The sequence below is a fragment of the Gymnoscopelus microlampas genome (assembly GCF_963454915.1).
Source record: "Gymnoscopelus microlampas genome assembly, chromosome: 17".
NCBI lineage: Eukaryota > Metazoa > Chordata > Actinopteri > Myctophiformes > Myctophidae > Gymnoscopelus > Gymnoscopelus microlampas.
Window position 1 is genome coordinate 8,014,750 of NC_139954.1, and position 17,042 is coordinate 8,031,791.

The 17,042-nt window shown below is 40.8% G+C and overlaps 1 protein-coding gene across 3 annotated transcripts in view; it reads right to left on the reverse strand.

Annotated features, from left to right (window-relative positions):
- lacc1 (laccase (multicopper oxidoreductase) domain containing 1) overlaps window positions 1–14,765 on the reverse strand; it is a 68,347-nt gene extending 53,582 nt beyond the window's left edge. The window contains exons 1-8 of one of the 3 annotated variants that reach the window (XM_084085199.1): window positions 14,606–14,765; window positions 14,270–14,351; window positions 13,163–13,543; window positions 12,442–12,696; window positions 11,900–12,078; window positions 9,897–10,062; window positions 7,372–7,597; window positions 2,842–4,818 (exon numbers count right to left, since the gene is read on the reverse strand). In XM_084085199.1, coding sequence (XP_083941325.1) covers window positions 4,584–4,818; window positions 7,372–7,597; window positions 9,897–10,062; window positions 11,900–12,078; window positions 12,442–12,696; window positions 13,163–13,457 — 1,356 coding nt within the window. In that variant the 5' untranslated portion in view covers window positions 13,458–13,543; window positions 14,270–14,351; window positions 14,606–14,765 and the 3' untranslated portion in view covers window positions 2,842–4,583. Of the gene's footprint in view, window positions 1–2,841; window positions 4,819–7,371; window positions 7,598–9,896; window positions 10,063–11,899; window positions 12,079–12,441; window positions 12,697–13,162; window positions 13,544–14,269; window positions 14,352–14,605 lie in introns of those variants that run through there. The other 2 variants (XM_084085201.1, XM_084085200.1) reach the window with 2 other exon arrangements.
- Window positions 14,766–17,042: the final 2,277 nt, after the last annotated feature.

Below are 17,042 nucleotides of genomic sequence, written 5' to 3' on the forward strand. Positions count from 1 at the left end.
CAGATCAAGTACAAGTTCTCTAAGTATTGAGGGTTTAAGGCAAGTGGTTAACTGTCTGAAAATACACATCCAACACTGATGATAGTGCTGTCAAAGTCTATGAAGCTATCTATGACATCTATGAAAAGGTTTAATCTGCAACATAATGTTATACAATATGTAGTGGGGGTCCCTGCTTCATCTCTCTCTCTCTCTCTCTCTCAGCTAGGGGGTCCTTGGCCTGAAAAACGTTGAAGACCCCTGGTCTAAACAACATGCTGTCTAAATCATGTAAATAGATTGTAAACAAAACCAAAATGCTACAGAGTTCCTAGGATACCATGCAGGTAAACATCAAAGCTATCATCTGTCTAAAAAGCATGCTGTACAGTATCATTAACATTCTCAGCATTATGTGGTCAAACATGCTATCTAAACAACATAGTGTTTGTGAAACAAGTTAACCAACATGCAGGCATCATATATAACTAGCATCTATCACTAATTGACGGTAGTTGTCTGCAGGATGGTGTTTCGTGGTTAGAGGGATTATACCCCTCATATTGGAATGGGCTACCACCACATATAATAAGGATAGACAATAAATCAAGCTTCAAAAAGAAATTGAAGGAAGCCATGATTAGTCAGTTAGATTTAGTTAGTTGTTTAATGTTTGAACTATGATTAGTTATATATACTATTTTATTTTATTTTTTGAAATTATTTTTCTTTTGTTTGTAATTTCTTGATTTGCAAACTTAAAGGTGATATACTATGTAATCATTTATAGAATTTGTGAAGATCAAAATCTTCAATAATTTTTTGTTGTTTGTTTTTAACTATGCAATGGTAGAATTACATAGTATTATGTTTTAATTGTATTGTAAAGTGTGAATGTTTGGACCCCAGGAAGAATAGTCTTCACTGTGGTGAGGACTAATGGGGATCCGTAATAAACTAAACTAAAACCCCAATATGATGATGGGTTTAATTCTGACTCTAGCTAGCCCATGTATCATGTCTAATTGTCCTTGAGCACGGCACGGAATCGAGCTACCTGCTAAACGTATCGTGAAACCCTCTAAATTAACAGTGATAAAAACAACAACAAAAGTGAAATCTGGGGAAATGAAGAGTTGAAAGTTGACATAGAAATGTTGACATAGAAAATAGAAAATAGAAATTAGACGTTTGCCCCGGAACCCAAACTAATAGCAGATCTATTTCACTACTTCAACTTTATGGATTTTTTATGGATTTTTACAATTTTATGAAATACTACTTTTTATACTGTTATACTCGCAACCCATAAAAAATGCTCCGTGACTCAAACATGGGTCCTGAGCCACTGTTTGAGAACCACTGGTTTAGAAGGCCCACAGACACATGTGGCAAACAGTGAGCCAACAGCCAAGGAGCCGCTTATCTTGTCTCTTAATTAGCAGCTTATCTGGTAAAGATACCAGCCGACTGATTTCACCCACACATCACACTCACCATCCTCTCCTCACATCAGCATCATGTTATCTCACCTCACCACTGTCATGCATCGACAAACTGCTGACAAATTAATCATGCTTTATCTGTAAAAGCTACATATGGCTCTCGACAACCCAAATACCTATTGACATATAGGAGGAATACAGTGTGCTTCATCAATGACCATTAAAGCTTGTGAAATATCTATTATGTGAAATAGTATGTGTTGCATCAGGTATTACTGTTATACAACATGCTGCAAGTAATCTGCCAATTATTTTTGCACCCTCTCTGTCATAAACACTATTACTTACTTACTATATGATTTTATTATGGACTTTAAATGATCATGAATTAGCCTGATATGTAGTTAGTTAATCTGCCGCAATCTTCCTCCTGCACAGCTCTGCGTTAGTAGGATCCATACTGTATGAAGATTGAAATATAGCAGTGGTTCTCAAACATTTTCATGTCAAGCTCAAATTAATATCTATATTCTTTTGTGAGCTTGTACTGTAGATCGGCTATTTCCGAACGGGCGCTGTATAAAACAGGGCTCTGTAGTTGATTACCAATTATACGTAGTCCAATAACATGATATATATGATTCTGAAATGGTACATTATGCATAATAACTACTATCACTTTTGCTACTTTAAGTATATTTTGTACTTTGACTTAAGTAATATTGCAGGACTTTTACTTGTAACAAAGTATTTTTACACTGCGGTATTGCTACTTACTTCTTTTATCTTCAAAATCTGAGTACTTCTTCCACCACAGCTGAAGAGCTCAGAGTCAGAACAGCCAAAGGCTAGAACAGTGGTTCTCAAACTTTTTTCTCAAATTTCAAAGACCCCCATAACTCTGACAGTGTACAAATGGAACCATTTGTACACTGTCCTGTAAGGGTCCATTTGGTTTCATTTGTACACTGTCAGAGTTACAGACCTGTAAGAACCACTGTAAGGGTCCATTTGGTTCCATTTGTACACTGTCAGAGTTACAGACTTGTAAACCACTGGGCTAGAACTGGAATAATGCAACTTTGTCATGAGTCAAGTGCTCCCCCATGTGTCCGTATCTTGCCATTACACCACCCCCAGCATCCATCCTGTATCCCCCTCCTCGCCAGGCTGCTTGTTATAGACATATTAAACACAGCTGTTAGTCTTAATTGGTCCTGTTAAATAAGATTATCCTACTGGAACATAACAAGGCAGTTAAAACTGGCTTTACAACGCTTAATAAGCTTTTAAACTGATAGAACAAGAAAGTAAAAAAAAATGGTGCAATCTACACTGGAGTCATTACTTCATACTTTTTTAACATTTTATTTTGACTTTCAATTTCAATGTGGACGTTAATACATGAGACATGTAATATATACTGTATAATAAGATACATGGCTACGTAGCCCATAACACCTGGACAGTTGTATGACATCTAGACAAATGAATGTAGACTAAGAAAATATGCTTCCCCATTTGCTTTTGATGTGAATCGGAAATTGATCACATTTTTACAATCCATGATCAGACTGGTATCATCCATTGACCCTTTTTGGTGGGTAAATATCATGATAATTCTGATCTACGGTAGGTACAAAATCAAGTTTACAGAACCCAGAAATCAGCCATGAATCCACCCTTCCATTGATGTCAATATTTTTGGCATAGAAAGAAATGCTGATCTCTATTTGTTCATCTTTGACACATGACCACTTAAACAAAGTATGATCATTTATTGTGACAATAAAACCAAAAACAATTCGGACAGCTAAGATCCCTTCGTCAGGGTAAATCAACAGGAAGTTGACATTTGTCTTAAAAAACATGCCCTACTGGGTTTTGTGATGTGGATTGGCAGACATCAGCTTTGTTTACGTTTATGTGCTGAAAGAATGACAGAGAGCTGTTTCACTGTGAAATGTGTAAGTCCACAAGGAGCTGATTGTTGGAATATCAATTTCTAAGCAACAGATATCTCACCAATATTTGAAGCTACGTCATGGCAAGGTAACTGTACACTTGTATATCGGCTATTATAGGTGCGTGACACCGCATTTGACTGAGCAACTTTAACTTGTAATCAGGTAAAATTTTACCAGGAGTATCTATACTTTGACTCGAGTACTGGGGGTTGAGTACTTTGTCCACCAACTGTCTGGCTAACATGACACTATTTGGTACAGCTGATGAGTTCAGTGTCACATTAGCCAGGATAAATAATTTATCAAGTAATTAATCAAAATGTTTAAAAAATAGCAGATGTACTGTACAAGTTCTGCTATTTTCGACCGAATCCTGGAGCCAAAGTCCCAATGCAGGGCGATGGGTGAGGTTACAGACGAGGTTGTGATGAACTGGGTCCCAGGAACAGGACACAACAGCAGCATGTGAATAATCGTTTCTGTCGGGTGGAAACCTCATATGTCCAAAACTGTTATTTTTCAGGATTCAAATTAAAAGCTCAAAACGCGCCGCTTCGTGCCGCGTTTTGAGCTTTTAGATCTGCTACTTTTGATGCTTTTGTGTGACGCTGTAGTATGATAAAGAAGGGCGTCAACACATTCGGTCCCAGAGTTTTATTTAAAAAGATTACGTTGAGTGCCAGAGATCTCACCGCTTTTAACGCTACGCTGTCTTACAGCTGTAGACTCCACAACGAGCACCCGATTGTAAACAATATATGCGTGCACGATGGTGGATGGTCCTGGCTAATGCCTGGAACAATGACATCTCTCACGCGAGTCACCACGGCGGAGTGATCGCGGATCGAAAATGACTCGTTTTCCCCACTGTGAAAAGTTAAGGAAATATGGAGTTTTTCTGCAAGGAGATAGAATGGGAGCGGACGGGAGCCAGGTTTTTTGGCACGGTGATCCATCTCTCCCTTCCTTCTCAGAGTCACCGTGGGTGATTCCAGAGCTGTGCTAGCCCCCACCCCTTGTGGAAAAAAAATTAAAACCGGAGAATCCCGGTTTTGGCACCCAATGTGTTAATTTACGAAAAAACACAAAAAGTTAGAATATGCAGATAGGAGGTTTCTGCCGGACAGCAACGATATTATAACAATAGCATAATAATACCAATGAGTATGAATGAAAATTCAGGCTTCACAATTCACACCACCGTTCTCATCCGGTCGACGGAATCCCCCCTGTCCTCCGCTGCCTCCTCCGTGGTTTCGGGGATCCACAGGAAGCCCACCTGCGTTCCGAAGTTGGCTCCGTCCCGCTCGTGAGAGAAGAAGGACGCCTCGGGGTGACACGACGTGCACGGGGTCACGCGCGGCCTGGCCGCCGTCAGGTCGTCGTGGATGTGCTCGGGCAAGACCCCGCCCCTCTGGAGGAGGATTCTGGCCGCGGACAAATACATATCATTTTGGGGGGGGGTGGGTCCTTGACATGAAAAAGGTTTGGGAACCACTGATATCATAGCAACATGAGTTTTTTGTTTTGATTGACTCAAGATTTGAGTTGAAAATGTAAAAATAGCAGATCTACAAGCTCGTAGCATGGCACTCGGTGCCGCGCTATGGGCTTGTATATCTGCTATTTGTGAATAGCCCAAAGTATAATATAATGGTTATGGCTGAAAATGTAAAATGACACAGTATATGCGTTCCCGGATTGAATGGGTTAATATCCACTCTGGGTGAAGTGCTGACAATTTATTGAAGAAAATTCGAGCAGAAAAACTGTAGGACAGCACAGCCCAAAGGCCAAGAGGCCCGGGCTCCACACCCCTCTAGCGCCCCCAGCAGGGAAAAAGCACTCAGAGCACCAATGTCTAAGCCTTACTTCCCACACTTTCTGACATGAACAATAAGGCCATCACACGCTTAGCACTTACAATAACAAATTACACTGATCATCCCCTGTATCGCTACGTCGAATTCATGCCATCTGGGCGAAGATACGGAACCTTGAAGTGGGAAAAGGTTCTTTTTAGCAGGAGTCCCCTCAGCCATTAATCAAACTGCCTCGCCGATAGGATGTTTTTTTGTGTATAGTGTGGACCTCATGTATTGTCTTGGTGTTGTGTCGTGTGATGTTGTTTTGTACTAACTATATGGTTATGTGCTGTTTTTTTGTTGTTGTTGAACAGACTGTGAAGATAAATATTCCTTTGGGGACAATAAAGACTATTATTATTATTATACACAGAGAGATGTTATCCTAAATGGTCATTTCTATACTAAGTGACAGTACAATAACGCTGACTGGTTAAGTTAAGAGCGTCCATGTATGGTATATACTAAGACGTACAGATTTGTTACACTTATGGACACCATCAATGGTATTGCTGGATCAGCCAAAAGAGAATAGTGGTATATACATAGACTGAATGACAGCAACAGGAGCCGTGAAAAGACCCCTGCTGTGAAGTGAAACCTCTATGGTTCAAAATACAATTAGATGAAACAGAAACAGTTTTTGAACAGATTGGCATTCTAAAATGTCTAGTATGCTCTCGTTTGATCCTCCTGGTTGGTCATTTATGACCTGACCATGAGAAGTCCATGTTTACTGTTGTTTCAGCGAAGCTATTTGTGCTAATGACACGGATGACAGGACATCCGAGCACAGTAACGGTTGATAGATTCGATTTGAGCGTTAAAAAGCTCCGTGTGAGCACTCTGGAGTGTGGACATTGCTGTCGGGGGCAGGAACCTCTTATCTCCATATTCTAACTTTTTATGTTTTTTTCGTAAATTAATTTTGTTCTGTCAACAAATAAAAACTAGACTTAAATGTTAGTGAGGGACGAGTGGAGAAGAGATCCAGTAGAACTAAAAGACAAGTCATTTTATGTTTGGTTGCGCACGGGTGTTGCGCTCTGAAAATAGCCGATCTACAAGCTCACAACGCGTCGCAGCGCGACGCGTTGTGAGCTTGTAGATCTGCTATTTTCAGCATGCAACCAAGTGTAAAATCAGCCATTAGAACGCCATCAAGGCACCGCCAAAATGCATTCTAGTCGACTAAATCAACTGTAGATTTAGTCGACTATAATCTTATGATATTTAGTCGACTAAAACTAGACTAAAAGTAAAACATTTCAGATGACTAAAATATGACTATGACTAAATCAAAATTTTCTGTCAAAATCAACACTGCCTGAAAAGCAACAGTTTTGGACATAATGAGGTTTCCACCCGACAGAGACGATATCCACAGCGCTCCTCCGCTCATAAAACTATTTCTGTGAACAAGGCTCCCTTAAAAAGGTTTGACATCTGTTGAGAAATACGACCTCTTCCGTCAGCGTTCTGATTGGACCGTGCTCCAGTGATGAAAGACAAGTCAGAGGTCGTGACCCAGGAAATGACTGCGGGGGAGGTGTTGCCATGGCGATACATCAGAGGGACCAAGGGTGACCATACAGGACCGTATTGGAAATCAATATTGTCGGCTTCCTCACAGACTCTTTGTAAAGCCTGGGGTCCTATTAAAAGACATGATCCTAAGGGCTGATCTCAATAATGATCTGATCTTCACATCAATAAAACGTCTATTTTCCTTCAGAAGGCCATTTGCTCCCGTTTGAATTACGGCTGCCTGGTCAATTAACCGAAAATACATCGAAACCGATATTTAAAACTGATTACCGACTTCGTGCTCATGTAGGTTAATCGAATAAATGAGAAGCAGGTTTTATATATACCTATATCAATTAAAAAAAAAATATATATATACATCAATGCATCGACACGATATAATTCTAATAGATTAGACTAAATCGATTGGTCTAATAATAATAATAATAATAATAATAATATTTTTTATGTAGGAAACGGGAAAAAAGGGGGACATTTACTCGCAACCCATCACGGACCCGAATTGGTCCGTGACCCAAACGTGGGTCCCGAGTGACCACTGTTTGGGAAACAGTGAGTGTACTGTACCTGGTGGCGAGGCGGATGTTGACGTGCGGTCGGGGCGACTGCGGGTCGGCGACGCAGTCTGGGTGGATGTTGTGGAACTCCATGGCCCGCTGTCTGTCCAGGGTGAAGCAGCACCCGCCCACGGACGGACCCACGGCCACCACAATGTCACCCACCTGGCACCCGAATTCCCTCACCATGGCGTCCACCGTGGCCATGGGCGCTCCCATCAGGGTTCCTTTCCACCCTGGACAAAAGGATGGGGAAAATGAAGCATTATTCACAGCTATAACTGCTGAATACGGTACAGGCATAGACAATTATCAGATGGAGGGGTCTGCAGCCAAATACATGATAATTTTGGGGGTCCATGACATGAAGATGTTTGAGAACCACTAGTATAGACTTGCTTTTACTACCTGATTAGTCAGTTGTGTTTTTCTCTCTTTTTTTGGCAATTCTTTATTTAGGAAAAGTGTGTACATCCTACCACATAGTTTCACCTTAATACAGAACATTATACAACAACCGTGGTAAAGGATGAACATCTTAAGACTTGTAACCCTTCTCAAAATACCATCCTTTAGTTTTTTTATTTTTAAACACATGGCACGAAAAAATAACCAAAAAATAACTACAGGTATATACATTCTAGTGCTTCCAGGGAAGCACAAAAAACGACCGTGCACCTTAGTGAGGCAGGAGATAGTATGAAAAGAAAGAGAAAATGAAAGAGAGTATGGTAAAGAGACCCAATGGCATTCCGCCAACCCCATCACTGTGTTATCATATAATGAAGGAGAGACAATCACCTGATACAAAAGACAAAGTGTGTTTTGTCGTTATGTTCTCGTTATGTAAGCTCTTGTACTATAACCGTTTGATAACCAAATTGTGTTCAAATATAGTTTCTTTTGGGCCTTGTCTTAAGGCCGTTTAGTGTGAAGCACTTTGCATTTCCTTGTTGTGTAAATGTGTTGTACAAATACAGCTGCCTTGCACTACTGTTTGACACACAATCCAAAAGGTCAGTCTGTTCTTCCGTCTCACAGTGAAACTGTAACTGCTTGTTCCTGATATCAGCCCGACCATTACACCACCACTGTACTGCTGCACTGTCCTTAATAGCCTTTAACCATTTAACTCTGTAACCATTACACCACCACTGTACTGCTGCACTGTCCTTAATAGCCTTTAACCATTTAAAGGCAGTGTAAGTGATATTTATTTTGGTGAAAACAAAAAGGTTCTTTTTTTGTGTGCGAAAAAGATAGTAATCATTATCAACAAACACATTATCAGAGTGTTTGTTCAGTAACAGGGGTTTCCCTGTCTCTCCAGCTCTTTAATAAACAGAAAATGGTTTGCCAATTTCAGCCAATCAGGAGAGAGTTGATCAGCTTTAATGTTATAAGGCACCAGCTAGGCCTCCTGGGGTGAATAATTAAATCATTTAAATATATTGATCATCATACAGTATACATATAGTTCTAACCTTTTGTGTTTTTTCGTAAATTAACACCCTGCTTGATCATACTACAGCGTCACACAAAAGCTTCAAAAGTAGCAGATCTGCAAGCTTGAAACGCGGCGCGAAGCGGCGCGTTTCAAGCTTGTAGATCTGCTACTTTTGAATTTGAATCCTGAAAAGTAACAGTTTGGACATGGTTTTGGATGACGTTTCCACCCGACAGAGACGATATCCAACATGACATGGCAAGGTACGAAATGCCTGTTCAAAGTCACTACATGTGATCATTTGACAGTGTAAAGACTTAAAGGGTAAGACCACTTTGGTAGAGGTTTGGGTTGTGTAGTTACCTTGCCATGATGTAACTCCAAACGTGGACAAGAAATCAAAAATAATTGCTCCATTGATTAGAAATTGATAATTCAAAATATGCTCCTCATTGACTTACATTGTACGGTAAAACAGCTCTCAAAGTCACTCTTTTAGCACGTAAACGAACACAAACAAAGCTGATTCAGACAATATAGAACATCATCAAGCCCAGTACCGTTTGTTTTTTTAATAAAAATGTGAACATCCTGTTGATTTTACTATTTGAAGATCCGAATCCGGATCCGCGGATCCAGTCCGGGTTTTCTTCTTAATAAAAATGGTAAAATCAACAGGAAGTTGACATTTTTATTAAAAAAATAAACAGTACTGGGTTTGGTGATGTTCTATATTGTCTGAATCAACTTTGTTTGCATTCGTTTATGGGGTAAAAGAGTGACTTTGAGAGCTGTTTTACCGTACAATGTAAGTCAATGAGGAGCATATTTTGAATTATCAATTTCTAATCAATGGAGCAATTATTTTCGATTTATTGTCCACCTTTGGAGTTACATCATGGGAAGGTAACTACACAACCCAAACCTCTACCAAAGTTGTCTTGCCCTTTAAAAAGGTAAAAGGAACAAATGCCGCTGCTGACTGACGAATGACCAGACATTTGTGGTGACTTAAGTCTACATTGAAAACCGTCCCCAGGCTTGTCAGTTGTATCAGTCCCTAGAGACGATTCCTCTGCCACACCCACCTGCGTGAGCCGCCCCGATGACCTTGGCCACGGCGTCGCAGAACAGGATGGGCATGCAGTCGGCGCCCGGCGCCGCGATGACCACGCCCGCCCGATCCGTCACGATCGCGTCGTAGCTCTCTGGCTCCGCCTTCCCCAGCACCCACACGTCGCTGCCGTGGTTGACCTGCCGGGAACGCCAACGGTGTTAAACTTTAACATGTGGAACATTTGGTAGGTGAAAGGGCCTTTCTGTGTGGAGTTTGCATGTTATCCCCGTGTCCCCTAGGGTAGGTACCCTCACAAAAAAACACGCAGTAATCTCCCCCTGTCAGGTGATAAGAAGGTTTGTTAGCTCATACATTGAAGGAGGCATGAGCTCAGTTCTGGGCTCTCCTTAGGCTGGCAGAGGGAGAGTAGCGCCCAGGATTACATGCCCAATGCCAATTGGCACTGGGTGAAAAAATATGGGTTACAAAATCGTGGGTAAATGATAATAATATGTGGAACATTTATATCCTTGTAGCCGGGCAGAATTCTCCTATTTCCATATTCTAACTTTTTGTGTTTTTTCATAAATTAACACCCTACTTGATCACGCTACAGTGTCAAACAAAAGCATAAAAAATAGCAGATCTGCAAGCGATTATTTCAAAGTTTTGCATCGATTGCGAAGAAACTAACATACAATAAATGTCGTATTTCCATCATTACTTCCTCATCGTCGTCCACACTTTTTACAACTTTAAACCTGGCGTCCTTATTTTGGGGCATTTGGGTCAAAAACAAAATTGGGCAACTGTTGAACTTTTTTAATACATTTTTAACTTGTAGATCTGTTACTTTCACTGCTAAACACTGGCATATATTACATGTGTTAATTAAGCATAATTATGCCTAGGCTATTTGTGAGAATATTCGCCTATAGCGGCGTGCCCCAATATAGGGACGGCAACAAACAAAAAAATCCATGATGTAGCTAGCTAGGGGCCATACGTACATTAAAATAATCAATTACATGCGAAAATCTATTCTAATTGATTCAAGATATAGAGTAGGGAGAGAGGAGATAATATACTGTAACATGACACTTAACAAACAAAGGATGTTACTCTTAAGCCGGATTTATACTCTGGATTTATACTACTGATTTATACTACTGATTTATACGTTGCATGCCAAAAATAGCAGACCTACAAGCTCACAACGTGTAAGCTTGTAGGTATTTTCTGTGCGCAACACTGACATACGGCTGAGCATAAATCAGGCCCTGTAGGCAAGAGCACAGCATGTTTGAGTCACCATGACAACTAGGTCTTTCACAATTATTACTTAATCACCTGATCACAATTATTTGAGATAATTGCAATTATTTTGCATAATCATCACAATTGCTTCCATTCATCTGCTAAACATTTTTCACTAATTTTTTTAAAAGTTATTTGTCACATCTGCCCTGTAATGTGCAATCTTTGTTTGACAAAGCCTAAAAGAACAAAAATATATATTTGTATTTATGTTCCAATGTTTAATGCCAAGAACATAATTGCAATTATTTTGTGCAACAATTAAGGGTGACATTTGTCACTGTACGCAAAGTGCTCAAAGTGAACTTTACTCAGGTATTTGGTTTGTCACCGTTCAATATTCCTAGCCCATGTTATTAAAGAAAAATGGGCGACAAAGGCCAAAACTCAATTTGAAAATCGGCGATCGAAAATCTGCGTAAGTGGCAAGTTTTCAAGATGTTTTGGCCATTATCTCTGGAACAGAAGGTCCAATTTGCTCAGTACAAAGCTTGTTGGATGCGTGACTTTGAGGACATTAATGACATAATGACACCTTTTCGGGGCCTAAAGGTATGGTAATTGTGAGGGCCGGGCCGAGCCTCGGGCCGGCCCAGTAGGGCCCTGTTAGGGCCGGGCCTTAATTTTCAGGCCCGTTGAGAACTCATTGAACCCACAGACTCCGTGGTTGGTGGCCACCCGAGCGCCCACCCGAGTGCTTCGTGCCTGCATGCGTACCTTGACCATTTGCAGTGGTGCTGGGTAGAAGCCCGCCTGGAGGGCCAGTCTGCGGGTGTTCTCGGCCACCACGGCGCGGGGGTCCCTCCTCCGGGGGCTGCAGAACACGTTCAGCGAAGACATGCCGGGGAGGTAGGACACGCCTCCCGTACGCGTGCTGAAGCCGTGGCCGAAGCACTCTGCACACAGGGAGCACAGGGTTGCAGGTTTCAAGTCATTTAACCCATTCAAACCGGGAACACATCTGTCATTTTTAGATTTATTTGGGCTATTCAAGGTTGTGTAAAGCCAAAGCCCTTCAAGTCTATTTACAAATATTCTCTTATATGGGGTCACTGGCACAAAATCTGTTGAGCTGGCCCATGGAATATAATGTTTGAGAACCACATAGCACCATAAACAGCTGAACCGGAGTTGAGACAGTTCTGAAGCTCTAACAGATGCCAGAGTGTTTCACCATGAATGAGAGTAGATTTCAGAGCGATGATCTTGTAGTACAGGCTACTTTTGAATACTTGAGTATTTACTTGAGCATTACTCACCAGGAATGAGGGAGGATTTCAGAACAGTGACCTGTCCTCCGTCCGCCGCAGGTAAGCTCTGCAGGAAGCTGGACACCTCCTGACGGACATCCTGGACGGACCTATGAAGAACATCTTCAGATCCGGCAGACCTGCAGCTTCCACAGGCCGGGCGGTCTTCTCCTTTCTCCTCAGACCACCGCACCACGTACTGGAAGGAGTACACCGCTGTGAACAGCTGCTCCTGGTACCAAGCCAACGTCCTTTCCCCCAGACCTGAGGCAGTGGTGGAAAGTAAACTAAGTATATTTACTCAAGTACTGTACTTAAAAGTACAATTTTGAGGTATTCTTTTTACTTTACTGGAGTACTTCCAGTTTTCAATAATTTTACTTCTACTCCACTACATCTCAAAGGCAAATATTGTACTTTGTAGATTTTGATTATGAATACAAAACCACTTCAGACCTATATATTCTTTGGCAATTCAAAAATAGCAGATCTACAAGCTCACAAAAGCGACGCCTTGTGAGCTTGTAAGTCTGCTATTTTCAAAGGATTTTTATACATTTGAAAACTTGTGAAACACTCTGCACAATGACTACTTTTACTTTTGGTACATTTTGATGCCGATATCCTTTTCTACTTTTTACTAAATGTTCCAAACTTTTACTGGCAACAGGCTATTTTCACATTGTGGTATTGAAAAAAATGTGAGTACTTCAGTTCTTACACCACTGACCTGATGTCAGCACGGCCACAGAGGTCAAGTTCAAGCGGTCCAGGGTCTGCTTGAAGGAGTAGAGGCACTCTGAGATGCTCCCACCGTCCAACACACACACCTCCACATTGTTGAGAAGTGTTGTGCTTGTGTTCTGGGGTAAACGCTGTCCTGATCCGCACATCAGGAACACACTGGGTGGGTTCTGGTGGTCTTGGCAGGTACCGTTGAGGGCTAAAGTCCCAGTAAGAACCTTCTCCAGACATTCACTGCAGGCTGAGCCGTGAATCAGATCCACAATCACTGCTTCAAACATGATGCTTATGGTCTAATAAATCTACTTTTAATATTGTTTTGTTGCTGTTGCTCTGTGATCCTCCAACAGGTCAGAATCAGAATCAGCTTTATTGTCACATCACAGGTTTACAGAAGTAAAAAAGTGGGTGAAATTGGTTTTCGTGCATAGTTCCCATAGTATCGTTATTTCCACAGAAAAAAAGAAAGGGAAGAAGAGGGGGGGGGAGGGGGCAAGGGGGATCAAAACAAGAGAAAAAAAAGAAGTTATTTACACATGTCATGGACGGTACCTGAGATAAGATAAAAGGTGCGTGAGCAGGTGTTTTCCTATTAAGGAGATAATGTGTTTTAACTTCTCTTTAAAAGTTTACTGAACTCAAATGTCCAGTTATAACCAGTGGCGTAAAGTAACTAGGTTAATGTATTCAGGTACTGTACTTTTTACGTACAATTAAGTACAATTTTGAGGTATTTTTTTTACTTTACTGGAGTATTTCCAATTTACTCCACTACATCTCAGAGGCAAATATTATACTTTTAAGTCCACTACAATTATTTGAAAACTTTAGTTACTAGTTACTTTATAGATTTTGATTATTATTACAAAACATACATTAACCACTATATACATTTCGGCCATTTGAAAATAGCAGATCTACAAGCTCACAATGCTCCTGATGCAACGCATTGTGAGCTGCTATTTTCAAAAAATATTCCTATACATTTGAAAACTTGTGAAATGGGACATTCTGCATAATAATGAGTACTTTCTACTTTTGGTACTTTAAGTACATTTTGATACCAATACTTTTGAACTTATAGACCCCTTACCAGACGACGTCACACTGGTTGCAAGTGTCATACTGGTTGCAAATGAAACCCATTCTGTCAGGTCTCGCTAGGGCGCGCAGCACTAGCAAACACAAGAAACAACAGGTTGAGAATTGATTGCATGAAACAATCACCTGTGCATCCAGTCTCAATGTTGGTAAACAAATAATTGGTCTATTCCACTCTGTTATTTGTAACAGAGAGTTTCTACATTGCAGTATCGATACTTTTACCTAAGTAAAACATGTAACCACTGGTTATAACTCGTCTCTTCTGCTTAATGTTGTGTGTGAAGCATATTTATCATTGCCTTGTCGAAATAAATAAACGTTCTACCTGCTCGCCTGGTCTTAATGTTCTCTGCTGTCTGTCTCTCTCTGCAGAAGGAAGCGAGGAGTCCGAATGCAAGAAGAATACATGTTCAGTGACTTTATCATGGTGTGTCATGTTTGTCGATAGAGAGGATGTTTAACCACCATAAAGTGTTCACAATCACACAAACCACAGCGGAGAGTTTGAACTTCCTGCATTGACTGCATGATTGCAGGGCTCCGCCTCTCGGGGAAAACCCTGGTCTTATTGGTTCACAAGACGGTCATCTGTCAGGACCGTCATGGATGATCTTCAAAATAGTGTTTGCATTTTCTTTCTTTTTGACTTGTACGTCTGCATAAACGTTCAAATTTCAAATATAACGTGCTTACTCTATGGCCACAAAGGTTGTAATTATGTACGGTGCATCAGAAATACCTGTATCTTCCGCATTGTTCAATAAAAAGCATTTTAATCCGATTGGTGACCGTTTTCTTATAGAGTTATAATGTATTAGAGTGCAATACACCTCCCAACCAATAGGGTCAAGTAGTTGAAAGCACGGCAAAAATACGGAAGAAATAGCCACCAATCGGATTAAAATGCTTTTTTTTAAACAATACGGCATAGACAGGTACTTCTGAGGGCCCGAACAAAATTCTAACATCCATGGTGGCCACACTGGGTGAAAAAGTTGATATACCTGGATACTTGGGCATGGCATACACCCACCCAACTTAAATGATCTGTGGGAGTTTTTCAATGAATGTGGGAGAGGACTGTTTACCTTCAAATGCCTTTAAGATACTTGGATATGCGTCTCTCTTTTCTCTGCTAGAGAATCTCCCTTACATATGTAAATTAGCAGTTTGTTCAAACAATGGGAGGTGTGGGGTTCAGAGTGGGGGGGGCTCAGAGAGAGAGAGAGAGAGAGAGAGAGAGAGAGAGAGAGAGAGAGAGAGAGAGAGAGAGAGTGAGTTAGAGGGAGAGAGAAGATCCTGGTCAAATATTACCCAATTAGAGTACTATTGTACTAGTAACTAGATCTATTTTCGAAGAATGAATGACAGAAAATGATTCAAATTTTGAATGATTTTATTAATATACAGTGAACCAAAGTTGCAGTGTGACATTCAAGGAAAAGCTAATACAAATATTTAAAAAAAAAATGAAATAAGAACACAAACTATTGTACAATTACTAAAAAAAACAATGAGTGAGATATCTTTCTCTCAGAGTGCAGAGTCTTGGGTCTAAATCTCAACCACTGTGCACAGTGGTATAACTACTGATACTTTCTCTTTGATCTGGCTTAACTGTACAGTTGTGGCACTGTAAACACATCTGTATGCTATTCTTTCAATCGGTAGGAATGATGGCGCACAATCCGTCCGTGTACCTTGCAAATTCCAAATCTCGACAGGCCTCCCAAAGAAATGCCGGTCTGGGTGAGGATGCAGCCATGTGACCTTGGCAACAACATGCTCTTGAGTAGAAGCCTGTGACTTAACTTTGACAATCAGAAACTTCTTCACAATCCCAGGACGCAACTCGGCAGTTGGGTCCAAGCGGGGTACCTCAAAGCTGGAGTTGCTAGAACACCACTTAGCAGAAATGCATGCAGACCTGTCAGCCCTGCAGTTAACAGAAAAAGTCACTCCAAGACTTCTCACTTGAGTGCAAATCTTTACCAAACTACCTACATGTGAGATTAAACTGTCAGGATACATTTGATTGTACATTGATAACAACAGTTGTCTGTCACAATCTGTCAGCACATCTTTTCGGAATGGGGATAGTGGCTCAACCATGTTAGTATCTGGCATGACAAGTGTTGCAGTTGATACCTGGAGATAGTGTTTCAAATACATCATGTCAGTGGTACCATGGAGTGACAAGGAACCAACTTCTTTTCTTGCTAGGATATTGATGAATTCAGCTCCAATGTCACAGGACAATGGCACATGGAGCTGTTGCCCTTGTTGAAATGTCCTCATGATTTGAACTTCAATGTCTTTGTTGTTGTTATGATACTGTCCTAACATACCATTGAACCGTTCAAAAGAGAAACACCAAAATGCATAAACAGGTCCATAATCAAACATACAGTCTTTTAAATGCAGATGCAGGTGCATATTGGGTGTGCAGCTATTTGGTCCATACAAAACAACAAATTTAGAAAGAAATGTCTCCAGGTATCTATCAGCTGTTTCTACTCTTTCATGTGAGATAACCCTAGAACACATAATAATGCAAGCTTGCACAAAGTAAGACCACATATCATAGTTGCTGTCATCAATCAAGCCCTTCAAACAAAAAAGGGAATAGATGGTTGTCCAATTTTTCCATTGATCAGCAGTAAATCCACTAAACCCAGATGCTATTTTGCCAGGAATCCTGCCTATATCATGAGGCACCTTTAGGGTGTCTACTCTTCTCTGGAGTTCGTCAAGTTTGGGCC